Source organism: Larus michahellis, chromosome 16 (assembly GCF_964199755.1).
Source record: "Larus michahellis chromosome 16, bLarMic1.1, whole genome shotgun sequence".
NCBI lineage: Eukaryota > Metazoa > Chordata > Aves > Charadriiformes > Laridae > Larus > Larus michahellis.
Window position 1 is genome coordinate 3992544 of NC_133911.1, and position 19692 is coordinate 4012235.

At 42.1% G+C, this 19692-nt stretch overlaps 1 protein-coding gene across 10 annotated transcripts in view; it reads right to left on the minus strand.

The window, feature by feature from the left end:
• Positions 1-15550: 15550 nt before the first annotated feature.
• C16H1orf159 (chromosome 16 C1orf159 homolog) overlaps positions 15551-19692 on the minus strand; it is a 28352-nt gene continuing 24210 nt past the window's right edge. For all 10 annotated transcript variants that reach the window (XM_074560423.1, XM_074560426.1, XM_074560418.1 and 7 more), the window contains one exon: positions 15551-18803. In XM_074560423.1, coding sequence (XP_074416524.1) covers positions 18706-18803 — 98 coding nt within the window. In that variant the 3' untranslated portion in view covers positions 15551-18705. The remainder of the gene's footprint in view (positions 18804-19692) is intronic.

Here is a 19692-nt window from a genome sequence, read left to right on the forward strand (position 1 = left end):
TTAGATTATTAATTGTGAGAGTCCACATACACGAACTGTTTCATATTCTGTAAAATTCCCACCAACAGGGTAGTACACAAAGAGGAAAACAGCATGGATTCACCATCAGGGGAAAGGTCCACAGATAAAGTTTTAAGTGACTTTCCCAGCAAGATTCTCCCGCCCCCAGTCAGCCCTGTGGCACATGCGCTAAATACATGGAGATACCATGGCAAAATCCACTGTCCAAGCTGCAGCAGGATCCCCTCTAGGTTCATCAATGCTAAAAGCATTTTAGCAAAAATGCTAAAAAGAAATGAAGCAGCAGCAGGGACCCTCAGGCTCTTAAAGTGGGTTTTATCAGCCTAACATGCACTATTAAACAGTGATATTAAACATTTACTCCCTTATAAAAGTGTAATTACCACAACTCCTGTATACAGAGAACTAATTTTAAAGAACAGCAGCACCAAGGAAGAGCTACAATATGTAGATTACTGGTTTTATGTTTTTCCTTCACGGTAGTCAACTCCTGAATAGCAAGCACCTGGCTAACCTTTTGCCAAAGGCTCTCATAATATCTTCTAAGCTTAGAGCACCGCTAGTTCAGCGGGCTGCCTCTCGCTACGGATGATGCTTGTATAGGGGTTACATTCTTGAAAGAATAAGGTCAGAATAAAAGGTAAGGCAATAGCAGAGTGCTGTGGCTAGGACCGCAGAACAGTAAAACAGGCCATCGCTAAAGCCTACCACCAGCGTATCAAGAGTACCACGTCTTCTAGGCTCGAACATCACAAAGCCTCCTCCAGCCTGAAACAACCACCACAGAAGAAAAGGGCACCCCTTCCATTTATATCACAGTTTCGGGTGTCCTAGGATCTCAGCATGTAGGGCTGGAGTGCTCAATTCATATCAGACACACACAAGCTGGATCCTAAACCGTTCTCGGAAGGTTCCTGCTTCATTTTGGTGCTGAATAGGCAGCAGCCATCTGCGTGGATGTAGGCATTTGGGATTGGCAACACTGCCAGCTGTCCTGTGTTTGAGGGCACTGGCTCCCTTCGGATGGAACGTTCATGCTCTAGATTGCCCAGGCTGTTCCACTAACTGGGCAAAAGAAGTACAGTGACTGTTGATTACCCACATCTCAATTAACAAGGTCCATCACCCCATCTCGCACATCTCTGCAGCGGTGCAGTGTCAGAAGACTCAAATCTACTCACCTTTTGTTTAGAAAAATCCTGCTTTCCACAGAAAAGCACACTAAGATTTTTTTCCTTCCAAATGCACTTATTTTTTAAAGTTTAATTTGATGCATTTCAACATCACATATATTGATTTGCTTACATCCCTATTCTCTGCTGAATAAAAAAAATCAGTTCTAGCAACTCTTCAGTAACTTATATTCACTGCGTTTAACTGACCTTCACTCCTCCTGGGGCAGATACTCACACAGGAGGACACAGACTCATAAACTAAAAACCATATTCACCTGGGGTACGCTTACACTGTTATCAACTGTAGTTTCAGGGCTCTGCCAAAATTCAGAAGCCTTCAAGCCAACAGTGTTATTGAGAATTAAAATTTGTTTCAAAAATGAACACTGGAGATAATGAAGGTTCCATCAGAGAGCAGTTCAGACATTTGTCTCCCTTTTGAAATTAGATGAAGCACTCTCCCTGCTGAATCTGAAGTGGGAATGTGGATAATTCATGAAATTACACGCTCGGTTCATCTTAATCACTGTTCAGCTCTGAATCTCTTGAAAGAATATTTACCTGTAGAACCAGATTAGCTCTTGCTGTGTTATCTGAGGGCAGCATATGCTTTGAATTAGATTTTCAAATATTACCTCCCCACTTGTTCTCTTTGTTATATTTTCCAATTGAGAATTTCTCATGAAGTAGAGGACTTCTGACAGGTTGCAAACTAAAATTAAATGCAACGTTAGGGCTTTTTCTTTCCTCATTCAACATAAAGCCCTTCTCCTATCATGAGAACAGATAATAAGATTCTATTTACCACCCTCTCTCTTAATCAGAAATAAATTTTCTTACTGAAATTGCATTGCAGAATGAGGAAATAATCTCTAATGAAAAATAAAGCAACCACCATTCTTTTATATCTGTGGTGCACATATTCAAAATTATTCACAACCAAGCCAATTAAAATGTCAAATACTTCTGCTGAACTGATTCTTGATCTGCTATGAAAATGTAATCCAGAGACTGCTGCTCAGAAAGACTGGATTCTTTTTAATGTTTAATACTTTGTGTCGTGCCATTTCACTGCTGTGAGGTGCTACAACGTGCAAAAAACCAGCTCTGGAGTGGCACCCGGCACATTCCAAAGCCAAAGATGTGATTCTCTTTTTTTTTTTTAAAGAACTTGGCAAAACTCCATCAGCTGCTTCTACTTTGGCTTTAAGGGAGCAAACAAGCAATGAAATTTTGGCAACAAATACGTCAGGCTGGTGTGCGTACACTTCATCACAGAGCGGAGAGCGGTGGACCAGTTCAGCATCCATTCTGCAGATGTGCAAGACGAGGTGGAATTTTTGAGATTATGCCATGTACCACAAGGTGTCACCCATATACCACTTACTATCCCAGGAAGGCGCTGCAGAATGAGTCATCTCTTCCGAGCATGGCAAAGTTTTGACAAGGAGCAGTTTCTTAAGGAAGAGTGGTCCAGAACATGATGCATAGGATCCCCATTTTACTCAGTGGTGATGATAAGATACCCCCGTGCTTTCTCAACTAACTCGGGCACAAAAACTTTTACTGCCATCAGAAATAGGCTAAGCTTTGTTAAATCCCCACCAAAACCTAACCAAAACAATACTGGAAGTTTTTGGTGTAGCTGACCAGATTTACTATTGGTTGAAAAGGAGGAAAAACAACCTTGTAGAAACATGGGAACCTGAGCTTTCAGAAAAAGCTTCTACAAAAGTTTTGCACATCCAACAACCGTTACGATGCAAATAAACACAAATAAGCATCCAAGGAAAAGTGCTGTACTGCATTGCTTCCTTCCAAGTAGCCTCTGCTAAGAAAATGGTATTTGTTCCTCCATAGCATGCTAGCAGGATATATTAAGACCGTACGGTTTGCACTAATGGATGAGAACTGGTGAAGAAGCTAGTTCTCAAAGAACTGGCTGTTCTTTGAGAGGACAAACCTCTGATAGCTGATCTATGCCAATTACCAGACAGTTCTACATCCCCAGAAGTTTACCAAGGAGATATTTTTAAATCAAGATAGTTTGGGCAATCGCACAGGCAAGAAGCTCAGGGAAATGGAGAAAATCTCTTAGAACTTCAGCGTGAACAGGCTTTAAGGCCCTCCGCCTGTTTTTGTCCAGAGCCTCTATCAGCTGGGAGCAGGGGCAGCATTCCTTTATCGCTTTTGTTGCTTCTGTACAATTGCTTCCTATCACATCCTCCTCTCCGCTTCAGAGCTCTTACAGAACACTTTAGAAACACTAGACACCAACTCCAGCAGGTAGTAGAGTGCATTAAACTCTGATTAGAGACTGCCTTCTCCTTCCCCTGGAAACAAAGAATCCTCACGCAAGTGGCACTCGCTCTGTTCAGCTGCCTGGGGTTTTTGAGCAAGCGCTGCCCAGGGGATGTTTAGAGCACGAAGCCTTTGACAAGCCTCTATTGGAGTATGTAGCACAACGCCAGCTTTGTCCGACTGAACAGGCTTGCCTTTCTTCCTGCATATAAATATGACGGCAGGACTCCGCACCTCCCAGGAAAAGCGGAGGCCTCCAACACAGAACCAGAAAGAAGCCCTGTTATGTGCTGGCAGAACAATGGGGAAGGGGTGGAGCAACAGCCATGGGAACATCAAATAAAGAGCAACCTCTCCTCTATAATACGCCCCACCTCCCACTCCACAGATGCAAAATGTACGAGCTCCGGGAGGAAACGCTGCCGAGCTGGTGGAAGTAACACTCTGGAGCCCTCCTGACTCCCTCTGAACTCCAAAGGGGAGCAGGACCGAGCCCCGAGGGGTGAGGGCTCAGCAGAGTGCTTCAGCACACAATCCATCCTCTGCTGAGCAGACACTGGAAATCAAAACGGATGGGGTCTAAGCCAGCGGGCTTGCGCGGACAAAAAGTCTCCTGCTCTGTAAAAATGGGAATTAGCTCTCTTCCACAGCCTGAGGAAGGGCACCAGCAGCCTAAGGAAAAAACATGCCGCATGAAGTCCTCAATACCCGACAGCCTGTTTGCGTGGGCCATCACCTGCCTTCCACAGAAATGCAGGTTTGTACTACAATAGATATTAGGGGCAGAATCAGCTATCGGTATCGGCCTACAGCTTTTACTTTAAAAGAAAGAGACAGCAAAGATCTATACACAAATAAAAATACAAAGTGGTACAAAGGACAATCACTAGAATCAGTTTCTTGCACACATCGCAGCTTTTATGCGCTCAGCATCACAGCCGTCCTATAGTTTTCATGTAACGTGAACATAATAAAAGATCCTTTCCTTTTAGTTACGGTAAACACCATTAGCACTAGAAGCTTATCAGAACCCTTGCTCCTCAGATAGGCACGAACAAAGGAACAGACATACTGCCTCAGTCTACCCACTCACTCTTTTAGGCAAATTGTTCTTAGAGCCCAAGAACTGCAGATCTGGCTGGAACGTGATTTTGCTGCAACAGGACAGGTCCTGTTTCCATGCTGGTCATAACCAGCTTTTTGTTTACTTGTATAAGCCAGGGGTTATAAAGAATGCACTTATCTCTTCAAGCCATCATTGTTAAAGAAAATTCATTCAAGAACTGACGCAGTTACAAAGTGTTTAAAATGTAAACAAGAACAAGTATCTCCAGCCATCTCTTCCCTGTGATTTAGCTGTAAAACTTGTTTTCAGACTGATTTAGCTCTTTTAACAAGAGGAGCAATCTTAGAAACAAGTCATGAGTGAGAGCGCTTGTGAGTGGGACTAGCATTTGCTTTGAGGTATATTTGGTTAGATACTATGACAGCAGAGAAGAGTCTTACCTCCAGAAGGGGCAGAAACTGCCCTTCCAGCAAGCATTGTTATGGTTTTTTTCAATTTGCTCTTGCATGAGGACTCTTGAAATTAAGTTTTGTTCTGGAGAAGGAAAATTTTCATTCACCTCCTTGGTCTTTAGAAGGTGCATTTCTAGCAAAGCATAGATAGCGCATGGAAAGTATGTAAGGCATAGAGGGGATTTTATAGCTGGCACAAATCATGATTTTCATAAATCGAACTTAAAACAGTTTGACAGTTGCTCCAAATCAGTTTTGAAGGAAACGGAAGCTTCCAGTATCAAGATTTTAAATAGAATCTAACTTTTGGGACACACAGACCAAATGATAGCCACCACCAGATGCCTGATACTTCACTGGATAGAACGCTATAAAAAAAAATTAGGCAGGGGGCTTGTTCCCCACTGCTTAACTGCAATAATCGTCAAGAAAAGTCAGTGATTTACTGGTGAAATTCCTTAGGGGAGAGTGAGAGCTTTCCAAAGGTCATGGTCCTGGACTTTGTGTCAGCCAGCAATAAAGAGCTGCGTGGTGTGCTGTAAAATGGCACCTCAGTAATATATACCTTGTCTTCAAACAATATTTACTGGGATGCTGGTAAAAGCAAGAATAATCAGACAGGCCTCACAGATAGTGCCTGAGGCAGCGGGAACCGCCTTGTACAAGGAAGGAGTAGGGTGAAAAATGCACGGTAGATGAAAGAGTTCCTTGTTAGTGGCAAAGCTGAAAAGCCAGCATCAATCTCAGCTCACCTGGCCTTTGGGGGGGGGTCATAAACCCAGAGCGCAGTGACAGACGAGAGGTCCCTGTGTAATACAGAAAGCTGGTGAGCAGCGCGACTTGCCCACATGCAATTTGGAAAGCCAAAGACAACTGACAGGGTTCTGGCGTAGAAGAACAGGGCATAAGACTCCCACATAAAAAGTCCACAGAAGATTACACATTTTCAGAAAGACCCTGCTATTGGTATTATTAGGGATGGAATTATTAGGGAATATTATTAGGGAATATATATTATATTATTAGGGAATGTCACAGATTCTCCACTGAAATGATCTTTCCTCACATGCATTTATTTCAGGAAGGCGCATATAAGACTCCCAGGCTGTACCCAGACAATAAACATAATCCAATTTCATAATTTTCTATGGTGAGACCGGGTGTTCCACATTCATTACGTGCACATATGGTACCAGTCTCACAGAGCTTCTCAGACTCTTCAGTTTTCCTTGCCAAATACTTGGAAGATTAGCAGAGGTACCAGGTTATCAAGCAGATACCAGTAGCTAGAATCTTTGCCCAGAAAGACAGACATAAAGGACAAATCCTCTTCTGTCCTTGAGCTTGTCTAGCCCCAGTAAAATCAATGCACTCACAAGGGCATTTCTGCTGTTACAGGCCAAGTCTTAGTTCAGTTACATAAATCCAATGGACAGCTAGAGAAATCCTCTCTATACATGCCGTACTTTAAATACGCCAAACCACACTGCACCTAAGACTGAGTCTGTCCCTAATCCCCCACCCTTGGGTCTGATGGTGGGTCCCATCTGATGCAATTGGAGATGCTGTTTAGCAGCCTGGCTAAGTAAACCTTAAAAAACTAATTAGCACTTGTTTGCTGTGATGTAAGAGAGATCTTAAGCGTTGCTGGTATAGTTGCAGTTAATTTATAGAGATGGGCATTTTAAACACCAAGAGCAACAAAACAGCTTTGTTCTAACTTTGAACAACAAGTGCAGGCAATGCTTCAAATGCAACAGAATAATCTACAAAGAGCAATATCATAAAGAAGCTTCAATGATCCTTCTCATTTTGGAAGTCCATAGAGAGTTGAATGCATACCATAATAAAACTAGCATGTCAAATCTCTTCCGCTAAGCCACCCAGTCCCCTCATCATAGAGCTACTCATGTCAGATCTACTGAGAATTTGGGCTGGAGCACCTCTTAAGTGAGGGGTAGGGCTTTTTGCCCTTTAGACAGAGTCAGAAAGTCAAGCAATCACACTGAGTACATGGGAGAGTAAAAATCTGCTTTATATCTCAAAACAGTTATATGTTAAGTACTGATTTAAAGCTGCAACTCATGGTCTAGGAGCCTGATGTACAATATGCATGTTACCTATCATCTTCCAGACCTCCTGCCCATTTTTCAGCTCAGCACCAGAGTCCATTCTCCCAACAGGAATCTCTGCTACAGAGTACAGCAGTCCTCCATAGAGTAATAAGCAACCACAACTCCCCAAGAAAAAGCCGCCTCCCTCAAGTGTTTGCTTTGTGACCTGGCTCCCTGTGGAGCAATATTTTAACTATTGTTTTTCTCTCTCACTCCCCTGACTTCTATTGTTGGCCTAGCACTGGATTTAGCAAGCTTCAGGATAAGTCGCTCTTGTTAACAGATCTTCCTGTTCACACTCTTTCTTCACCAGTACTTCAGCATTCCTTTGCAGGTAAAACAGGACTCAGGTATGTCAAGGAGGGCAGGGACAAGGGTGCACAGAGAGCGCTGTGGTGAGATGACACTCTTAGGCATATAAAATCTGGAGCTCTTCCCATTTACTTCTCACTCCCTGTGTTTTCAAGTGGTGCTTAAATCCTGTGTTTGCATTGCACTTTCTAACACCATATAGCTAGAAAGCCTAGATACGACGTCACACAATTCTGTAGTCTGAGCACTTCCCAGCCCTTCATGTGCTCTCCAGTGAGTCTGAAAATAATGCTGCCTTTTTGTTCTCAAGCAACTTGTTCAAGGTCAATGAGGAACACCTGAGGAAAGACTCTTGCATTGCAGTCACCATGAATCCATACAGAAAAGCAAAATGCTCTCATTCATTCTGGATATTGTTCTGAGGATAACACAATAACTCTAACGTGGAAGCACAATGGAAGGAGTAATAGAGAAAGGGGGTGAAGCTTGCAGGCTACATTTCCCAACCCTGACCTGAAGGCACCAATTGCAACACAAACAATAGTTTCAAGACAATATTCATATCAACAGGCAGGTAAACACTCTTCAAATTCACCAGCTCATGAAAGCTGCTGCTGCAAGCTTGCACCAATGCTATCTGAGCACAGAATGCCTGATGTAGTTCTCTATTTCCATGTTTCTTGCCCAGCCTAAATCCTCACCCCATGCTCCAATGGTCTGTTAAAATGATAAAACTTAACTGATATGCATATATACACAAAAAAAGAAAAAGTATCATTGAGAGCAGATTTAAGCTGATGCCTCTCAAGCTGTAACAATTAAAATGTCTCCCACATTATGAAAGCAGAACTACGACAGTACACTTAGTAGACTGGAGCATCAGCTTCCATTTGGAATTTCTTGGTTTCTCTGGGTAGTTAATTTTATTTTTTTTAAACAGTGCTTCTTTTAGATTGTATTGAATTTATTTATTTATTAATTAATTATTTTTAAATAAAAAGGAGGAGAAAAGCTAATGCTCCAAAGGTTTTCAGCCGTGAAATACTCTGCGTGGTTCAGAGCGTACCCTAATCTATCATGCAATTAACTTAGTTAGGATCTTTGCCATCCTCCTCGGAAATTGATGAAAAAGTAATTAACAACGGATGCTCACTTACAGCTGCTAAAAGCTGCCAGAATGACTGACAGTATGTAAAGAATGGAAGTGCTTCTGAGAACACAGCAGCAACAATACGAACAGAGCCTACTGCTTTGCTAGCACAAAAATTTGGGCCTTACAGGCGGTAAAATCCATCCCACTTGGTAGCCTACCTGATCTTTGACCATGGCTGAGACCACTAAGACAGAAGCCAGCAAGTTATTCACAATTCTCGTTTTCACAGTGCGGGAATCTGGACCCTGTCTGGGATTCTCAGACTCGATACCTGCAGAGGTATCCAACACTAATGCTGCACTGGCCCGCTGCTCTTTTCCATACCATATTCACAACTGCTTGCAGGGCTGGCAGAACCATTAACAGCATCTTCAACACAAACTCCAGAGAAGGAGAAAGGCAAGGTAAAGATTTCAACACTGGCAACTAAGTGCCCGAGTCAAAAGAGCATATAACAGAGCCTTCCAGCAACATTGGCACAGCACTCACTGGCTACAGGCTAAATCCAGGACATCTAAATCAGGTGTCAGGGATTATATTTTCCCCTTCTTTTGTAATTAGCATTAAATCAATTACACGTAACTAACCATCTCCCCATCACCTAATTTGAAGCACTAGAATATTGATATCTAAAGGATTGACTGTTATGACTCCTGGTGCTAGGGCATTCAGCTATTTTCTGCCTTACCAAAAAGGGATTAGGCAGTGAAAATGAAAAATAAGCTATCCCGCAGTCATATATTTGCAACAGAAATACTTCTACATTAAGTCCTCTTATTCTTTTTTCACCTCTTTTTCACTTCCCGTCTTCAAGCTTGAGAATGTTAAACCTAGACAAAGAATTACACCATTGCTTTCTGTGAGTCAGACTTAGATTCTACCAGGAGCATAAAACCATCATCAGCATTGGGCTGACTGAACTTCCCAGGGAGTTTAAGAAAACATCACCCTCTTATTTTGATGAAACCTGTCTTCCTAATGATGTAAAACATAAAGGAAGTCCAAGTGCAAAACAGCAAGCCTTTCAGATTCAGGATTGCCAAAGTAAATACATTTGAAAAGGGTTTCCAGTCAGCAAGACGTGCTTTCCCGGGATTGGGAAAAAAGCCCTGAGCCATTTTGCCCAGGACTATCTGTGTTTCATAAAGCCAGGCCCACACAAAGACACCACCCAACTGGAGACCGATTCAAAAGCAAAAGTCCAAATGAAGCAGTGCATTTGGAAGAAGAGTGACATCACCCAGCAATAATTTTCTTGATGCCGCCTGTCAGCAACATGTTAGAGAAGAGTATTCACCAATTATGTTTTTCCTGCTCTCTCAGCACACTTCCTCACCCTACAAAATACAAGTGCAGACACAAGAGATTGTCCAGAAAGCACAGCTAAACGCAAGGAAAATGGTGGTTTAAATTCTGCTGCTGTTTCCTCTGGGGGCGAAAAAAAGAAAATATACTGCAAGTACTCAATCTAAAAACAGTTTTGTCTGGATGGATTTAGGACCTGCTTTCCAGCTGCCTGAAGCCAGCGGGCTACCTTTCTTTACTGCAGTGGGACAAGCCATTACAAACACCCAGGCAGACACAGAGCAAACCTACAGAGAAACTGAAGTGTGCCCCAAACCAGAGCTGCCTACGACACCTAGGGCTAGCTGGGCTTCACAGCCACCCCCCCTGCCCCACTCTCTGTAGCTGCTGGTAGTTCCCACAAGAGAATCATAGAATGGTTTAGGCTGGAATGGTGGACCTTAAAGACCATCTAGTTCCAACCCCCTGCCCTGGGCAGGGACACCTCCCACCAGCCCAGGTTGCTCCAAGCCCCGTCCAACCTGGCCTTGAACACTTCCAGGGATGGGGCAGCCACAGCTTCTCTGGGCAACCTGGGCCAGGGGCTCACCACCCTCAGAGTGAAAAATTTCTTCCTGATATCTAATCTAAATCTACCATCTTCCAGTTTCAAGCCATTACCCCTTGTCCTATCACTACACGCCCTTGTAAAAAGTCCCTCTCCAGTTTAAGAGCTAAGGGAAGGCTCCAGGCAAGCTCAGGCCAAGGGAAAGCAGGCTAGATCCACACGGCTAAACCAACCTCACAGATAAAGGGACAGGCACAAAGGTGCTTTCACAGCCTGGGGCAAGTTACCACAACCCCTGCTCGTGTTCTTTGCAGCCTCCCAAGATATCACTCCCCAGCCTTGCAGGTGACTCGGCCGCTTTTGGCTGAAGACCACTTCCAGAACACTCATTCCAGTTAATTCTCAAGGCTTGCTTTGCTCAGTGACAGATTGCAGAGCAGGCACAGCCCTGAGCGGAGTGAGCATGGCAGGTTTGCAGTCAGGCGATCTTTATTGCCTCAGAGACAAGAAGAAGCCCTCACATACACACGAAACAGCCTGCTAAAGCTTCACTGCGCTGCCTCAAAAAGCCATACATGTCACACAGGCAATACAACATCGAGCACTCAGACCGCCAGTGCTTAGGCGAGCACGGGATGTTCAGCATCCCAGATCCTCCTCTGCTTGGCCTTCTACTGGTAGGAGGAGCTGTCCCACAGTTTGGGAAGCTCTACCTCTGTGCTCACATTATGGAAATCTGCACATAGGACCCTCCAAACTCTTCAAGATTCAGATTAGCCTGTGCAAACTCAATAGAAAAGCCAGAGCTATTCTTCTGATTCATCTTGCCTGGGGATCTAAAAGATGATGACCCAGAATGTATTAAAAACAACAAGAAAAAAACCAAAACACAAAATACTACACCCAAAAAAACCCCAAACCCTCCACTACAAAATTCAGAAGAGTCTGATGAAGTTAGTGTCATGGAAATAATACTTAAAATGATCTTAAAAACATCTACAGAAAGATCAGTACTTGGCTTGTGACACCAGCCACTGGACTTAAGGAACACAAACTACACCAAGAAATCAGGGCATGATCAAAGTCAAGATATGAGGTTTAATCTCATACCAAATTGCAGTGTAACACCTGCAGTGTAACACCATATTCCATCCAGATAATTGTCTTTATCACTCCAGCAACAGAAATGTAACTCTCTGGCCTGAGTAAAATCTCATCCTCCCCTGCTTTAACTGGCTCTTTAGTTAAGATACAGACCATAAACTCTCATCAAGTGAGCATCCAGTTCAACTAATACTTAACCTTTAGTGGTGCTCTTTGCATTTTGTCAGGTATTTGACCCCTAGAATCGCAGGTTCAACCTATTCCTTTGAGAATGAAGATATGTTTTACTTCATCCAGTTGATGGCACATATATAGAAATTGACTATCGCAATTTGTATCAACTGCTCCATAACTGAAAGCTGTTATCAAGCTTTCGTCTATTTAGTTTGTCAGCACAAGCAATAGAAAGCTAAGTCAGCGTGGATGCTAAGGGCCTAGCAAGAGAGCAGAGTACTGCAGACCATGCTTTTTCTCAGCTGCTTGGATTCAAAGCACAACATTAAACTAATCATACCTCCTGCTTTTTTAACTTCTGCTGAATGTGGCAAAGGTTCCCAATGGTTTAATTTCGTAGGTTTAATTTCATAGCTATGTGAAGTATGGAGACTCAGGACCGTACACATGTAGCTCTCATTAGACAGACATATAAACCTGGGTATTAGCTCCCGCCAGCTCGCCGAGCCAGCAGGAGAGAAGCCAGCACTGACTCAGGGATTGTTTGCCCACAGAGCTCACAAGAACCCATGCCTCTCAGATGGATGTGTGAGCATGGGCACACTTCCACGCTATAAAGGCCGTAGAGATTTTAGAGGAGAATTTGTTCAACTCCCGCTAACTTATAACCAGGGCAGCGGCAAAGCTACTGAAGGACTGTTTGCACCTTACTGTGTAAACTTGGCCTTATCAAATAAGGTCACGCTAAAAATAATACTGTGGTGATATGGGTCCCAAAACCTGAAGAATCCTCTGTCTCGTCCCTAATTTCTGCACTGCCAAGACAGATTTGTGGTTTGCTTCTAATTTTAAAGGACATGGGGCAGCCAACATCATTGAAATATGACCGACTGCCATTTTTGTCTTCTTTTTTTGTTTTTTTTTTTGCCAGCCACGACGTATGCTCAGTTTTCACACAGAAAGGGGTGATGGCAATGGGGAATGCAAATCCCACACTTATTCTTGAATATACTAGACATGATGCAATTCTGCTGGGAGAGCAGCAGCAATATCGACCAAATTACCAAGTGTCCCAGTTCTGGAGGCCCAGGACATGGTCAGTTACGTGCTGGGAAGTGAACTGCCAAACTCATGTCACAGCAGTCAGTAACTTGCAGTCAGTAACGATTTGGGATGACATGAGTTGGCAGCAGATGCTGCTGAAAAGCATTTTTCCCTCATTTTAACATATCTAATGGCAAGTGCCCTCAGTCTAAGTAAGGTCCTGAACCTCACTACTAACAGCTCGTTTCTCAACACATTATAAACTAGCAGTTCATTATCTAATATACAAACTTGCATGCAAACAAAATGCCTCTCCATAGTTAACTTATTCCTAAATCATTACCTTCGGCACAATTCCTGCTAAAAACATTTATGTAGCTGTTTTAAGATCTGCCAAAAATAGGCTGAGCAGCATTTAAAATTAACGTCATTTTGTGCGTGTGTGTGTATGTGTGTATATACATATTTCATTATTTAAAATGAACTCTTTTTGCAGTCTCCCTTTTCCTTACCCCCATTGAAAGTTTCAGATTTCACTATGTACGTCTAGGAATTCTTCACATCGTAAGGAGCACATACAAATGTTGGTGTCACCTCCAGTCCTCTTTAGGTTGTATCCTGGGAGCCTGCAGTGTGAACACTATGGAGATAACAGAGAGAAAGTAACAGAATAAGGTTTGTAAGAAAAGATCATGCTCTAGGAAAGAACAGTTACGCATTGGTATTTAAAGGGGAGTAATTGCCATCAGAAAAAAACCATTGGAGTTTTACAGGCGCTGTCATCAAGTTATAATAATTTGATGAGCTGATGGACTGTACTACAGCACCGGGGAACAGCCCGAGCGTTTTCGGAAGTTGAGCACTTCACTCCAAATGACTGCATTCCTGCGGGGGACTGGGATTGCGAAGCAGAAGAGAACATTACAATTTGATGGATGTAAAATTGCAACAAAACAGATGACTTATTTATAAACAACACTCATTACAAAATCAGTATGACATGTCTAAAACCTAACCCTTTCTGTATTAGTCCTGTAACAGAATACAGCCACCTTAATGGTAAAGGCCTAATCATTTGGAGCAAATGCCTCAGAGCTGCATTACATCTTACTGAAACTATCATTTTAAAACACTTTTAACACTTTACTGAGGGACATAAATCACCAGGCTCTGAAACAGGAAGTGCAATTATCTGAATACTGTTGCTTCCAATCAGTTAGCAATAAAAATACGTCAAGGCTATTAAAATGATAAACACTGTATCATTTCTTTTTTTTTCCCCTCACCAGGGAGCATTAAAAATAAATGACAAAAATGCAAAGCAGCCTTTAGACATTTCAACAAGCCTCACAGCGTTGGTAGCAAGAGCAACGCAAGCACACTTCAGATATTGACTATATCTTAAGTGCATTCTTTCAAACAACATAAAGTGACAACCAAATTAATTCTGAGTGCAAGCAGGTACAACTTTGTTTGTTTTCTCAATCAAAATTACTATCACACCATTGTAGGCACTCGCTCGGCACAGCACAGCCCCACTTTCCTGCTACACTCAGCCATTTGTAGCAGACAGCGTTTCCGTGCAGTCACACACAGCTGAATGTCTCCGCCCAGTCGTCTACAAATCTCAAGGAGATGAGAGAGCCTTCAGCTTTTGCATCAACTTTCTTTCCTATCCTTCCATTCTTTTCTATTCTTCTATAGTTTAACAGCTTTCAGCCTTCAGCTCTTACTGTCAGGAAGTTACAGGCTTGTGCCAGTAATCCCAGGTGTATTTACAAGCAATGTTCCCAAGAAGCCTTTCATGGAGGCAGTGGAGAGAAGAGGGGGAAAAAAAGGGCAGAGAAAGACACAAGAGAGAACTTCAGAACACAGTTTCTATGAACTTTGATTAATGCCTAGGGGTTGAACCCAAGTCATTGTTTGCACAAAGCTTTATCAGTTAACTGAGCAAACTTCATGCAATTTCACACAGTAAAATACTTTATAGTGTCCGTATGCAATATCATTTCTGTTTCCTTCTTTATGCATATGACACCAGCCTTCTGGAGGGCCTACAACTGGATAATAGATTTTAGTGAAATGCAAGGTGTTAGACTTACAATTTTACAAAACGATTGTCACCGTCTTTCATCTACCATGCACTCACCTTCAGATGGTGTCATATGGATAAGGGAGACAGCTCCCCTCAGATGTGCAAAATACAGTCTCAAATTGTCCCCTGTTGTTGTACATCCACTTATGTCTCTCTCCAGTTCACTTGCTGCCAATTTCACCTACTGAATTCAGTCGGGTGACTAATGGCAAGGACACTTAGTACTTCCTCTTCCCAAAGGCTGTTATATTTTGGTGTGCATGGTGGTCAGAGTCCATTTAACTGACAAATCCACTTTTAAGTCTTTCTCTCCCGGTGGGATAATTTTCCAGGTCAATTTCTCATCGCACGTGACGCTGTCACCTTGGCTTTGACAACAAAGTTTATTAGACTTTCCACAGTGCATGCACAATAGGCATTAAAGCATTTGGCTCATCCTTCCTCGTCAGCATACTTCACTAAAAGCAGCATCTTTCTCATACATCAGGCTACTTCAGCTAGTTTTGCGAGGGAAAAGAGCATTGCCGAATTTAACTAATAGTATTTCGGACCATATGGCTCAACATCCCAATTTTCTTTGGCTCAGTTCTCATTATTATGGATTGTTTTGGCAACTAGAGTTAAGAACACAAGATACATTTGTAAGAAAGAAGTCCAACAAGAGTACCAAATTCCCAGGGAGGGAAGGGAAAGGAGAACTTTTTAACACACTTTTTAAAAATTAACCAGAGATCAGATGGGGGAAGATATCCAAACCCTCAAACCCAAGACCATCATCTTCACTTCAACTGATAAGAAATTATCCTGATTATCTCAACTTCTGGTACGTTTGGCACTGTTTACCAGCCTCCTCTTTTAGAGTTTTCTTGCTACTCCTATCTTTTTTTGAATGAAACATACACTAATGTAAAAATTCTGTCATTTACTAAAGCTACGTTCTCACTACAGGTAAGGCCATTATGGGTGGCTTTTGCCATACGGTTATGGCTACAAGGTGTGAAAATATAGTCTGCAGAAGAACAGCCTGGCACTCCTACTGCAAAACTGGGCAGGATCATTCAGCAAATTTATTTTTTTTTTTTTTTAACTTCAGTTCTGGTGGAGGTAACATGCCATATGAGCTGAAACAATGATCTACTTCAGGTGCTAATTTTGCTCCCTTCATTCTGTGCTTGAAAAGGAAACACATGAATGACCTCCACAGTCATTAAAAAAAAAAAAAGGTCAAATATGTTTATTTTGGCACAATTTAAAAATATACAAATACATTAAATATCAGGGTTCATTAAAGCCAATTTTTTAAAATATATATAGGTATGCATTATTCTTGTGAAGGGAGATGAAAACCAAAACACCACATTACATATTTAACAGTGCAAACGAATGAGAAACTGTTTAGACCAGGAGTCCACCGTGTCAGACAGCAATAACAAAAGCTGAACAGTTCTTGAAACACAAAGAAAATAGTAAAAATATCTGCTGCATTTAAAACAGTTGCTGGAGGGGAGAGGGAAGAGTGTGGGAAGGGGAAGAGAGAAGTTATCATTGAGAAAAACTTGACTGCACAGAAGTAAGAGCATTAGATGCTTGACATTAAACCAAGTTACAATATGCACTTGAGGATAAGATAGGGTTCAGACAGTACAATGACATGAACGATCCTTCAATAATTTATATGCAGAAATAACACATTAGCAACCAAGCAATGCAAGAATGCACTATCATTGACAGATTCGCAAGCAGAAACTCCCTGCTTTCAAAGGTGCAGTTTCTTGGCATTATTTGCATAGTTACTCCTTTTCCTTAGCGGTTAGGAAAATACTCAGCAACTAAGTTCAGGAAAAAACCCTATGACCTCCAGACATAATTTCTACCTGTGGAAAATCACAGTAGCACAAAGATAAAAAGACATCAAAATGACAGAAACGAAACTGCCGCCTCCTGAACTTGGAACACATGAACTATAAAGCCCATTTCATATTGGAAGCTGAAGGGTCTCAAAATGGCATTGTCTGCTGTCTTTAGTTTTGTCCAATAGAGCAAAAATGTTATTTATCATTGTGGTAGAAAGACAAATCTTAAGTTTCTCCATACGGCAATTCAGGCTTTTTTTTTGGCGCAGCGGCCTCTTCATGATTTGTTCTTTATCCCCAATCTTTGCCCTAGCTTGTTTGGATGCTACAAGAGATCTCATTACCTTGTAAGGAGAGAGATAAAAGTAAATAAAATACAACTGCACTGAAACTAACATAAAACCAGGCCTATTCAATAAGATAAATATATCTCCTCCCATCCTAGTTCTCATCTTCTCGCTTTGAATAAGCTTCTAACCACAGAGAAAAGGGAATCTGGATGACAAAGTTTGGACTCTCCATATGGGTGTCATGTCAGCTCAAGACAGTTATGTTCACATTTTCCTGAAAAAGAGAACCGACTGTTCCAGTTTATGTTCATGCCAGTAGATGTTGATGAAGAGCTTCCAAGTAAGTTATTTTAGGAGCACAGACCCATACTGGAGTGCCAGCTAAACCAAAACAGGCAACAGCAACACAGGTAGGTGGGAATGTACAAGCTGCATAGTTATAATTTCACATATGGTGACAGTGACACTTCAACCAATTTAGCAACCTCAGGTTTTTCACTTATTTTCCAGTCACCCACTCTTATGCCCATACCACTGTGCCCATTATGCTGATACATGTGTTCACATGGCAACAGAGTCAACCATGCTAAGAAAAAACCCTTATTTTACAGCTACTTTAATTTCCCGATCAAGTGAGTACTCGGCCACACAGCTGGCATAAGACGGGCAAGAACAAGCATCTGAGAGCGGGAGCTCTTTAGGCTGGCACTTTCAACAAGCTCTGTCATAAGGTGCTGGCCTGCAGATGTCAGGCAAGTTAACGAAGGGCTTGACCAAAGAAACCCCTTATTGCATTGGCAGAAATTCACCTGACCTCTCCAGTTCATCTCAAGACTCACTGACACGTCTCAGGGATGCACAGCCACCCTGCAGGTATTTTGGTTTCCCTTCCACTTCTGCGTTCAGAGAAGGAAACTAGTGAAGACAGTCTTTGCAGGACAGACATAGCAGCCTATCAGTTACAAAGCCATAGCAAATGGCTCTCTGTCCAAGGACTGAGCTGAAGCCGATTGGAAAAGCTTCCCAACAAATTCCCCCACTTGGGATTGGGCCCATACTGACCACAGCCTTCAAAAGCACCAAGAACAACAGTATCTGGATAGCGGGTCTATATTCACAGTTAAAAAGCAGGGCCAGCTATGTCATAGGCTGAAGAGGATGCTCCACAAGGCATTGTTTTTTGCTTCAAAAGGATACTGCATGTTAAGTATTGTTATATTGTCCTACAACGGTAAAGCAGTGGCACTTAGTGTTAGCATTGACAAGTGGGTCCTTCGAACAAGTCCACATCCTTGAGTAATCCCAGTGTTTTGTGTTGGCACCGAGACATTCAGCTCTGGGGACACAGAACACATCACAACACAGGAAGAAGAACCTGCCAAAATTGAAAGTGTACCAAAGAAAGGTAGATTCTTTAAGGATTTTAAACACAGCATCTGTAGGAGAGAAATGAAACCTCAGAGCTGGAATAGTGCATTTCAAGATCACCAAAGCAGTTCACTGAACTGGATGTAGCCTGCCATCAGTATCTTTGCATTAGTTCATTTCTCTGTTAACATTTGGCACAAATCCTTTGACACAGCAATTGGGCTTCCATTTAGGTCAGCTGCTTGCGATGTTTTCCTGGCACTTCAGTGGATTCAGAAAAAGTTTCTTCGACACTGTGTACACTTATAAAGTCCTCAGTCAAGAATGAAGGCTAAACATTGCTGACCCTGGTCTCGGAAGAAGAGATCATAGCAGCAGATGCAGATGTCACTAGTGACCGTTCTCGTCTGACATATCGTGGCTTCCGAACTGAAATGGTGGGCACAGAAACATCATTAGCACCTGCTGTATAAGCATGCCTTTATCAATAATTCATAACACCATATGCCATCCAACAATTCCTGAGTGACCAAAGTCATTCTGGGCCTTAAAAAAACCCAAACAGATCCAAAACACAAAAAACCCTACAAAGAGCTGATATAGAAAAGTCCACAAATAAACTTTTTAAACAAGCTTCTTATGGCCTGCTAAATAAGGTGCTCATTACAAACTGACATTTCCATTATTTGTGTTTACAGTACACGAAGCTTTCCATTTTCAGCCTTAACAAAAGCCCCAACTACCATACTTTCTTACAGATCTTACCCAGATCTGGTCTACGCAATGGATTAGAATACAAACTTCTCAGTAATACTTATAGATTGAAATTATGGAAAATTGAGACAAGCTGATTAGATGAAGTCTTCCCCAAGAAATAAGCTTCTGCCTGAGTTTCACACTTATTAAAAACCCACCTTGCTGAAGAGAGACCACACACACCACATACACACAAAATGGTATATTCCACAAAGTCTGTGTTATTTGTTTCAAGAAGCTGATAAGCTTCAAATCAGCAAGCCTGAAAATCAGCCAACCTGGCATTGTCAAGAAGATTCCAATCCTGAAAATAGGTCCCAGACTGAATAATTTATTTCTGAGTACTTATGAAAAAATATTGCGTCTAATTGTAAGACTTCTCTATTAGGATAGAAGTCAAAGATCTATTTTAGGAGCTGTCAAAGATCTATTTTAACACAAAGTACTCCATCAATACTGTATGCCGACATTAATTAAACCAATAAATCCTATCAAAAACGTCTACTAGACAGATTTCTTTGGATTTCTGTCACCGCAACAGATTTCCACAGTTCTGTACCAG